General features: G+C 54.2%; 2 protein-coding genes across 2 annotated transcripts; both read left to right on the forward strand.

Annotated features, from left to right (window-relative positions):
* The first annotated feature begins 1,585 nt into the window (after positions 1-1,585).
* Positions 1,586-3,961, forward strand: MONBRDRAFT_18960 (uncharacterized protein). Its single transcript, XM_001745227.1, has 10 exons — positions 1,586-1,750; positions 1,828-1,924; positions 2,019-2,115; positions 2,187-2,311; positions 2,408-2,590; positions 2,685-2,800; positions 2,871-3,034; positions 3,233-3,291; positions 3,378-3,436; positions 3,517-3,961. Exons 1-10 carry the CDS (start codon positions 1,667-1,669, stop codon positions 3,736-3,738), a joined length of 1,206 nt encoding a protein of 401 aa, XP_001745279.1. The 5' UTR covers positions 1,586-1,666; the 3' UTR covers positions 3,739-3,961.
* Positions 3,962-6,514: 2,553 nt separating this feature from the next.
* Positions 6,515-10,493, forward strand: MONBRDRAFT_16820 (uncharacterized protein; the record flags this gene model as incomplete). The annotated part of the gene is made up of 18 exons (XM_001745228.1): positions 6,515-6,651; positions 6,737-6,836; positions 6,919-7,053; positions 7,134-7,229; positions 7,325-7,450; positions 7,654-7,773; positions 7,890-7,969; positions 8,079-8,164; positions 8,236-8,420; positions 8,648-8,713; positions 8,892-8,993; positions 9,092-9,226; positions 9,367-9,589; positions 9,676-9,787; positions 9,859-9,948; positions 10,026-10,107; positions 10,198-10,299; positions 10,419-10,493. The coding sequence occupies 18 exons, from the start codon at positions 6,515-6,517 to the stop codon at positions 10,491-10,493; spliced, it is 2,052 nt and encodes a 683-aa protein (XP_001745280.1).
* Between the last annotated feature and the right edge of the window lie 309 nt (positions 10,494-10,802).

Consider the following 10,802-nt stretch of genomic DNA (forward strand, 5'->3'; position numbering starts at 1 on the left):
AACCAAACAACACAACTATACGCTGTAGATGATTGAGTTGATGCGGCATCCACTGGTATTGCTGCAGTTCAAACAGTGAGGAAACAACACTGGCGAGTATTTTCCGTGTTTTTGTTGATCAGTGCACCTCAAGCAACATGATGATGCGCACGACGGTGCTGGTGGCTTTGGCGGCGGTCGCTGCCGCTGCCGCTGTCGCCGTGGCCACGGAGGAGCTGCCAACGCTACGACTGACGTACGTTGTTGGCTGGGTTTGAGACGGGGCGGAGAGAGTGTGTGTGGTTGGGAAATGCCATACTTGGCCATGATCTTTGGGGCAGGTCACTGGCACAGTGATCGCCTTCTTCTCTCTCGATTGATCGTAGTGTGGTTTGGACAGCACTCACAACACTTGAACACCCTACCCCCCTGCGCTGGGTCTTCACCGCGTGTATCGTAGGCGACAGAACCGTCACCAATATCTGGATCAGCTGCAAGGGGCTGGCGCACCCACCCAGCCTGTACGTCCTTGACCTGACGCTGCGATGTAGCTTGCCATCTGCAAATCGTCGATCCCTGCCCCATCATTTGCAACTGACCATGGGTATGCTTTCTCGCAGACGCGCACCGAACTGCTATCCATGAGTCGCGATGAACTCTTGGCTTATGCCCTTCGCGACCTTTCCGAGCCCGAAGCCCCTGCTGGTACGTTCTGGAAGGAAGTCGCCCTACATGCTTGACAATCTGATCAGAAGTCTTTTCAGGATCGTGCTGATTCTGTCTCTGACCGTTGACCCTGCCTGAATCCTCGGCCCTGTCTGATGACCGGGCTGCCTTGCACAGCTGCCCAGTACTGGTGGAAGTACCCCGGCCAGGATTGCCCGAATGATGACTTGTCAGGCAGTTGCGCGGTTGGTCTTCATGCCCAGGCTCAGTCTCCCAACTGGTCCCATGTTGTTTTTGTTTTTCGCTGACTGACTCTTTTCCTCAATGCCCTTGAATTTCACATTGGCCTCGCAGGGTAGCTCCTTGGCCGAGTGCAAGAAGATGTGTTTGGAAATGGAGGGTTGCGGTGGATTCAACTACCCGCACGGCTACTTGAAGCAATCTTCCTGTGAGGACAAGATCAAGGGCTCCCCCACCGTCGACCTCTACGTCCTCAAAGATACCCCTCAGCCCAATGCCTCGGTCAACTTCCCGCCCATCTGGCCTCATCCGCAGTCTTTTTCCAACGGTACCACCACCGTCATGGTACGCCTCGCGCTCTCTGTTACGACTTGGCCGATTCCATCATAGTAAACCAGCAAAGTTATGCACCCGGCCCCCTTCTGCCCTTGACCCATACACTAGGTGGACGCGCCCCGTTTCACGTTCTCTAGCAACATTTCTTCAGACGATCTCAAGGCTGCTTTTGAGCGCTATACGCCTCTGTTTTTCCCACAACAAGGCTCGGCGACCAACCGAGATGCCATCGTGGGCGTCATTGTACGCTAAACCCTGGCCCTCACTTGCGCTCCTCGCCAAGTCCCGTACTGCCTGGTGCATGCGTGTTTCATTCATCCATGAACGATTTCTCCTCGTGGCATGCGAGTCCCTGTAGTTCCATGTGGCAAGCGATAGCACCGAGCTCCAACTAGAGACCTCGGAGAAGCATGAGATTTCCATTCCAAGCAAGGGTGGCAACATCATGGTGACCGCCGACACCATTTATGGTGCCATGCGCGCTCTTGAAACTATTTCACAGCTCATCCAGTTTGACTATGATACCAACGTATGCTTAACCGGGACTCCCGTGTGTTCGCTTATCTGTACTTTGGAAACGCCCCTCATTCTTGGTTCTTGGCGTAGAATTACTTTATTGCCAATGCTCCTTGGGCCATCACCGACTTTCCGCGCTTTGCTCACCGCGAGATTCTCGTGGACACGGCTCGTCACTACCAATCAGGTTTGTTCCGCCTCGAGCGTGAGCCCGTGTCCATTGCAGATATACCCACATGCGCCAGCCATGGTCTGATTGTTGTGCAACCGTCTGTCAACAGTCATGGCCATCAAGTCAATGATTGACTCAATGACCTATGCCAAGGTCAATGTGGTCCACTGGCACATTGTGGACACACAGTCATTCCCCTTTATGAGGTGCGTCCAAACTCCCGTTGTCAAGGGTGTTTGAGATCAAGGTCTTTATTTTTGTCAATGTGCATCCATAGCCCCACCTATCCCGAGCTGGGCTCCAAGGGTGCTTATAGCAAGACGGAGCGTTTTTCTCCTGCCGATGTGGCAGAGGTTGTTGAGTACGCGCGCCAACGCGGTGTTCGTGTCATGGTTGAAATCGGTGCGTCATGGCTTGGACTTTGCTTTGTGCATGCCTTCTACTCCATGCCGTGTGCCCCTCCACTGACAGCCACGGGGCGGTTGGATTTGTTTGCAGACACACCGGGCCACGCTGCGTCCTGGTGCAACGGACACCCTGAGATTTGCCCATCACCGGACTGCCCACAGCCCCTCAATCCGGCCACCAACAAGACCTTTGATGTCCTCTCTGGCCTTTTCAAAGACGTGACGGGCGGCGAGCGCGGTGCTGGTCTTTTCCCAGATAACGTCATGCATTTGGGTACGTGGCGACAGCTGCTTGGGCCATGAGGACACCAAAAAAAAAAATTGTCCCGTTGGATCGACTGATGCTTACGACGCGTGTTTGCGTGCAGGTGGTGATGAAGTCAACACCGACTGCTGGGCAAGCAATGCGGACATCAGCAAGTGGTTGTCTGACCAAGGCTTGACACTGGATGGTGGCTACGCTTACTTTGTCAAGCGTGCGCAGGTAAGCTCTGCGACCCATCGGAATAGGAGCCAACTCGCTTTGCTAAGGGGGTTCTGAATTGCGCCGATAGGCCATTGCCCATGGTTACGGCCGTGATGTGGTTGGTTGGGAGGAGATCTGGGACCATTTTGGCACCCAACTCGACAAGTCGACCATCATCCACCAATGGTTAGGAGCACGGCATGCATCGCTCAACCTGCTGCGTCCTGCAGGAGCGCTCACTGCCGGTATTGGGTACTGCGTAGGCTTCCTGGCTCCACCATTGCCATCAACGCAACTGAGCATGGCTACCGCGTGCTCTGGTCGACGGACGGGGTCTGGTACGTTGCCGGTTCTTCCCGCGTTTGTGCTTTGTGGCACCGCTTACTCGTGGTGCTGCTCCTGTTTGCCCATCTTGGTGGCCACGCTGTGAACTCTGAACGGGGCCAACAGGTACCTGGATGGTCTCGACGTTACATGGCAGACCATGTATGAGCAAGAACCTTGCACCGGTACGTGAGCGTTCAACTCGTGCGCATCGGGAAGCGTATCTCCGCTCGAGGGCGTCTTGGGCATGAGCTCTCATGCATGCGCATAGGTATGACCGATGACCAATGTGCCTTGGTCCTGGGTGGTGGCGGTGAAATGTGGGGCGAGGTACGTTTTTGTGAGACCCATAAGCTTCCTGCGTAGTGATCGTGCTGATCATTCATGGCGTGAAACGACCTGGCCCTCAGACGGTGGATTTCAGTGACTGGCACCAAACCGTGTGGCCGCGCATGGCCGCTGTGGCTGAGCGCCTGTGGAGCCCCCGCGAGCTCACCAACGCCGATGATGCCAGCACCCGTCTCGTGGCTTATCGCTGCCTCCTCAACCACCGCGCCATTGCGGCAGCTCCCAGCACCAACTCGGGCGCACGTACAGCTCCCAGCGGTCCTGGCTCCTGCTACGACCAGTAAACCTGCCGTGGGTCACGCTCCCCAGCAGCAAGGGGCGCGGGTGAACGAATGCCATGATGCACACTTGAGTGCGGCCAATTCTTCCCCGCGACAGTCGGTTATGCGTCTGCACTGCTCGCTGCCGGTGTGTTTGCTTCGCTACCAAGCGCTCCAGCCGGGTGGCATCGCCTTTTGTGTTGTCCCTGCTCTCGGCTGGTGTTTTGATAAATTGATGTTGATGTCACTTTGCGAATCTGTGCAACGTCCTTTTGCATCATCAATATCTAATCACTCAGGGCGAGTGTTTGGTCAAACCGACTCGCATCCCAACGTTCTGGACAAGATGGACCCTGTCTCTCTCTTTCTCTCTCTCTGTCGATAACTCTCCATCACTTTGAAAAACTCTCTTCTTCCTCTTCCTCTTTTTCTTCTTTATGTCTCTCTTTCAATCTCTCTCTCTCTCAAACTCAAACTCTCTCAAACTCTCTCGAACTCTTCTGTAAATCTCTCTCTCTTCCAAACTCTCTCTCTCACAACTCTATCTCTCTCTCTTTCTTCGTCATCCATTATTATCAGTTGAAATTGCTTCAAAGTTTCAAAGCCAAACCGCGGGACCGTCGGTCAGTGTAAGTGGCAGCCGCCTGATGGTCTCTGCCTGCAACGCTCCTGCAGTCCCTCGACCTGTGAGCTTGGTTGGCGTGTTGGTTGCTCGTACCTCTTTGATTCAGTTGAGACCCGGTGCTAAAGTCAAAGCGGCTCCTTTGCTTGTGCGCGTGCATGTGTGGAGCCTTTTTTTTTTTTTTTTTTTTTTTTTGAAACTTGTTCTGGAAGTGTGTGTGCAGAGAGTGCGGACGGTCGTGCTCAGCACTTCCATGAGCGTTGTGCTTCTTGCGTGGCCAAGATTGGCTTGGCTGCAGTGCAGTCCCGACCAGGTGTCTCGTCGCTATGGCCTCACGTTACCTCCTGGGTCTTGCAACCTCTAGGATATCTCGCTAGCAAGGGACACGTCCCGCCTCGTCCCTTACTGCTTGGACGTAGTCGCACACTGGCACCGAGGCCTTGCGCCCGAAGCAAGCCAAACCCAGCATGAGCGCAATGTTGCGCGCGCTCCTTTTTCGACCCGCACCCGGTGCACGGGCACAGTTTGTGGCGGTGGCTACCAGCTCTCGGAATTCTGCAGCCACCTGTCGCGAGTTAAGCTCCACGTCACGTTGGCGCGCCTCCGGCGTTCGAGTTGACGAGCACAACCAGACCCCGACGTGGTTGGCCGCTGGTGGTGACCTCAACTCGAGCCCATTTAACCCCCGCACCTCGTCGCTGGAGGTAAGCACTGTCGAAATTCTCCGGGGCATGCCTTTCTCACTTCGAGTCGCCTCTCAACCACTGCCCCGGACTTTCCAGACTGGTCAAGCGTTCATTGGATCGCCCACCCTGTACGCAAGTCGACGACGGGGTGGCGGCAGCAGCAACAGCCATGGAAATGACAGTGCTAGCCTTGGCGGCGCCGGCAGTCGAGCCGGCTCTAGCGGCCATGGCAATGATGATGACCACGATGACTCCGACGATGAAATCCGGGACGCGCTGCACGGCAGCTTCAAGAGCGGGGACGACCACGACGACCACGACGATAACGCCGACGACCACGACAACAACGAGGTACAGAGATGCTCCCCACAAGTTCTCGCTGATGCCACCGGTCTTGCCACTCCCACATCGCTCAAGCCATCCCTTCACCCATCGGTAGGATGTCAAGTTTGTGCGCGTTCGCCGCAACCAGGATGCTGACGCACCCCCTGATATCCATCTGGGCGCGGTAAGGTTCATTGCCAGGACTTGTCTGATCGCCCAAACTCCCATCAAGTTGTGTTCTGCATTCAACTTGTTTTTGCCTTGCAGGATCTGGTCGAGCCGGGCTCCAACGTGGTTGGCCCCATCCGCGTGCCAGAAAACTATCCCGAGGCCGTCATCATCCCCTTGGACCGCAACCCCCTCTTTCCTAAATTTGTCAAGCTTGTTGAGGTTGGCAAGCCATCATGCCCGCGTTGGTGTGCCCCGCAGTCTTTCTCAAGACCGGCCCTGCCCTTGTCTTCCCACCCTGCTAGATTCGCAACCCTGAGCTCATTGCCAAGCTACAACACTTGCGCCGCGTTCGCCACCCGTTTGTGGGCGCCTTCTTGCTCAAGCCTAAGACGTACGCCTGCTTGTGCATCCCTCTGTCTTCGTCGAGGGGGATGAATTCAATCCTTGCATCCCCCTCCCCCAGTGCTCACGCCAATGCTGTTACATTCCCCCAGGTTTGATGAAGCGCAACCTCCTGAAATCATTTCCAGCTTGGATGAAATTGAGCCTGTTGGCACGTTTGCGCAAATTCACGAAATGTCCACCTCCAAGGAAGGCTACTTGCGCATCATGCTCGAGGGTCATCGCCGGTACGCGCTCGAGTCGCGCCATACTCTTTCCAACCCTTTTGCGTTGTAGACCTACTCTGGAAGCCGAGCACCAGACCTGGCCCTTTGTCGCCGGAGGCATGTGGTGCACGGCCTTTTCGAGCAGTGCGCTCATCAACACGTCTTTTCTTGCGTCGGATGGCAGCATTCAAGCCACGGGCGTCGCGGATGACGATGAAGTCGTCGATACGCAATCCACGCATCCTCTCATCGCCAAGATTGAAAACTACCCTGAACAAAAGTTTGACCGCAACAGGCAAGTACCGCATGCGTCAGCCGTGGTGTGCCGCACCTTCGCCTTGCTTTGGGCGTACAAAGCTGCAGTTTCATCGGCACCACTAACCCAGTTCATGCTGCTCGCTACGGCATTCAACAGTGACCAGGTCAAAGCGCTGAGCAACGAGGTTATCGCAACTGTGCGGGATATCGTAGCCCTCAACCCAATGTACCGCGAAAACATGCAGCGCGTGGCCGAGATGGGCCAGCGGTAAGGGGCACGCTTTGCAATAGTCGGGACGCTCGACTCTACGTTACACAGCCGAGCCTTGAAACGCCGCCCGCTGCCCTTGTAGTAACCTGGACAACCCCGTGCAATTGTGTGACTTTGCGGCCGCCCTCACCTCTGGCAACCCAGAGGAGCTGCAGGGCATTCTTGAGGAAATGGACGTGGCTGTACGTTGCAGCGCGCGCTTCCCGCATCAAACGAGGCTTGGATAGCCATGCCACAAGCTGACTCTGCTTTGCTTTTGGTTAGGAACGACTCTACAAGACGCTAGAGCTGCTCAAGAAAGAGCTGCTGCAACTGAAGCTACAAGCCAAGATCAGCGAAGAGGTCCAGGAAAAGCTGCACAAACACAACAAGGAGGCCTTGCTTCGAGAACAACTCAAGGTGGGCTTTTTTTTTTTAAAAAAAAAAAAGAGTGGCCGTAACAATTGGTCGGGGCGCTCATTGACCTGTATGACGCACAGATTATCAAAAAGGAGCTGGGTATTTCCAAGGACGACAAGGATTCGCTGCTGGAGAAATACAAGGCCCAGCTCGAAAACAAGACGCTGCCGGATGACGTACGTACTTCTTTGCTCCTTGTGCATACGAAGCAGGCAGCATGGTGCTGCTGTTGCGCTGCAGCTCAACAACATCTCTCACGGTGCTGCAACAGGTTAAAAAAGTGGTGGATGAAGAGCTCAACAAGTTGAGCATGCTGGACAATCATTCCTATGAGTTTAACACATCACGCAACTATCTTGACTGGCTTACCACTCTGCCGTGGGGCGTCTACGGCGAGGTACGTCAGCTGCGCCAATGCCAACCAGCGCTTGTTCCTTTGGCGGTATCACTCACATGAAGCTGCTGGTTCCCCGCCGTACCTGACTTGCCGTTTATTTGTTTTCTCTTTTTCTCTTTCTCTTTCTTTTCTCGCTTTTTCTCTTTCTTTTTCTCTTTCTCTCTCTCGCGCCCGCGCCCTCCGTCTCGTTGTGGTGGTGGCAGGATAATTTTGACATTGAGCGAGCCCAGGCAATCTTGGACGAGGACCACTACGGCATGAAGGATGTTAAAGATCGTGTTCTTGAGTTTATCGCCGTTGGCAAGCTCCGCAACAGCATGCATGTACGTTTGGCCCGTACCAGGGCCAGCCACACGAGATGCCCGCGCTCGCCAGATTGAAAAGCAGAATTTGATGTCGCGTTCTTGCTCTGATTTGCACACGACTGGTTGCGTCACAGGGCAAAATTTTGACGTTTTCTGGTCCTCCGGGTGTTGGCAAGACATCCATTGCCAAGTCCATTGCCCGTGCTTTGAACCGGTTCGGCCATCAAAATTCTCTTTGTCACGTCTTTGCTACAATCATCTTGACACTTTGACAGTTGTTAATAACCTCATGGCCGTTGTTCCCATGCTCGATGCGATGACAGGGAGTACTATCGATTCTCGGTCGGCGGTCTGCATGATGTCGCCGAGATCAAGGGCCACCGTCGTACCTACGTCGGGGCCATGCCAGGTTTGTGCATGCCTCGTCCCGGCACATATCCTAGCTTTTCTTATCAATCCGTCTTGATTGATTGTCGACAGGCAAGCCAATCCAGTGCCTAAAAACCACGGGTACACAGAACCCTTTGATTCTTTTGGATGAGGTGGACAAGATCGGGCGGGGTGTGCATGGCGACCCCACCTCCTCCCTCCTGGAGCTGTTGGACCCTGCTCAAAACTCGGGCTTCCTGGACCATTACCTTGACGTGCCGGTGGATCTGTCAAAGGTCGGTTGTATGCCAATCGAATTGATGTGTGTGGGCGAGTGCCAGTTCGAATGACCGGTGTCCTTTGTGGGGCATCGTGATCGGCTGTCAATCTTTTTTTTTTTTTTTTTTTTTTTTTTTTTTCGACCTTCTTCCTTAATTTTTCTTCTTCTTCTTCTTTTCGTTTTGCTTCTTTTTTTTTTCCGTCCGTCGCTTTTACGCTTTTGCTTTTTGCGGCACCCGTACAGGTGTTGTTTATCTGCACAGCCAATGTACTTGATACAATTCCTGGACCTTTGCTCGATCGAATGGAGGTGGGTGTTTCAGTTGCCCTCGCCGCGTGTCTTTAAGCCTTGCACTCCTCTATTGTTTGGGATGCATGCTTTGTATGATCTAAGAAAGAAGGTGGCGGGCAAGGCGTGCTTTACATCATCGCCATCATGATTGGGGCCTTCGTCCATTTCTGTTGACAATATGCTTTGCTTGTCCCAGATTATCCAACTCTCGGGCTACATGGCAGATGAGAAGCGCGCCATCGCTAAGCAGTACCTGATTCCAGAGGCTCAGAAGACATCTGGTGTCACGGCTGAACAGGTATGGGTTTGCAGACTGTGTGTCGCAGATATGATGGCTTCTTGGGACCCTGATTGCTGGAAGAGCATCCAAAGCTGATGACGGCTTCACCTGCGCAGCTGGAGATTACAGATGAAGCGCTTGACGTGCTGAACAGGGCGTATTGTCGCGAGTCGGGTGTCCGCAATCTTGAAAAGCACATTGACAAGATTCATCGCAAAGCAGCGCTGAAGCTTGTGCGCGACAATGCCAAGGTGTGAAAGGCATGCTACTTGGCACTGGCGGGCATCTGCCGCGGCTTTATGTTGCTTTCTTGCTTCTTTTCGACTGTTGTTCAGCCTTCCTTGTGTGAGTTTTTCTGGCTGACGAGTACGTGTGGGCTCGGGCCGCATAGACGCTGCGCGTGGACGCCAGCAACTTGTCCGACTACGTGGGTCAGCCCGTGTTTTTATCAGATCGTTTGTACGAGCAGACACCTCCTGGCGTGGTCATGGGGCTGGCTTGGACCGCTATGGGCGGTTCGACCCTATACATTGAGACGGTGGCCTCGCGTGCTGACCGCATGAAAGCCACGGTCCCGGGCGAGGCACGCTCTGATGGTCGCTTTGGCGTGACCGGTGAGTTGTGCTAATGCAATGCAAGTGATTGTGGCATGAACGTGCTAATGCAGGCACGGTTGATTGCGTTTGGGTGTGTTGGACAGGCTCCTTGGGAGACGTCATGAAGGAGAGCTCGACCATTGCGTACACCTTTGCCAAGCACTATCTGGAGAAGGTTGATGAGAAGAACGGGTTTTTCAACTCGGCGAGCGTCAGGTACGCCGTTTCGCTCGAGGCCTCACAGGTGGCGTTTGGGCGCATGGCTGATGAATGGCCTACCCTCGCAGTCTTCACGTACCCGAGGGAGCAACACCCAAAGATGGTCCCTCTGCAGGCTGCACCATGGTGACGGCCCTGCTCTCACTGGCTCTAGACAAGTACGATGCCACTTGCTGCCTGCCTGCTTGCCTGCCTTACAAGAATGACCGGTACTCACACGGGGTTTGCGCGTTAGGCCGGTGCGGCAAAACTTTGCAATGACGGGCGAGGTGTCACTGACGGGCCGTGTTTTGCGCGTGGGAGGTATTAAGGAGAAGGTGCGATCTCTAAAGCAGCTGCGACCGTGGCCAAACCGCCAAATGCATGTGCGGTGCGCGTGTTCATACGCCGGGCTTGTATGATGACAGGTGCTGGCCGCCAAGCGAAGCGGAGTGACCTGTGTGGTGTTGCCATACACGAATGAAATGGACTGGCAGGAGCTACCCGACCAGGTCAAGGAGGGGCTTGAGGTACGTGACCGCTTTACCGTTTTACCAAGAGACAACAAACCTAGGGGAAGAAGAAGCCATGAGTGCGGTTGAAGCATGTAACGTGGTCGACGGCAATCGTTCGATTCGTGTTGGGTTAGGTTCATTTCGCCAAGACATATGACGATGTGTACAAGGTGGCCTTTGCGGATGCTGCTGCGGCTCAACAAGAGTGACCGTACCTGCCACCCGCGTAATATCATCTTGCAAGCCCTGCCCATTCTTGATCAAGCATTCACATGTCAATCAACAAAATCGATCCATAGAGATGTGTCAATACCTACCCAAAGTCAGCAGACACACGACACACGCACACACACACACACACACACACTTTCAAACCTCGACAACTTATTGTGTGATGTTGCGAAACCTTGGAATATCAGCAACTTGCTCACTTTATCTGTTTCGAAAGAAAAACGTGTGCTGCCTCTCTCTCTCTCCCTCGTTACATGTGGTAGTTGTGCTATTCCTCTCTCAAACCA

The sequence above is a fragment of the Monosiga brevicollis genome, genomic scaffold (genome assembly GCF_000002865.3).
Source record: "Monosiga brevicollis MX1 MONBRscaffold_8 genomic scaffold, whole genome shotgun sequence".
Lineage (NCBI taxonomy): Eukaryota > Choanoflagellata > Craspedida > Salpingoecidae > Monosiga > Monosiga brevicollis.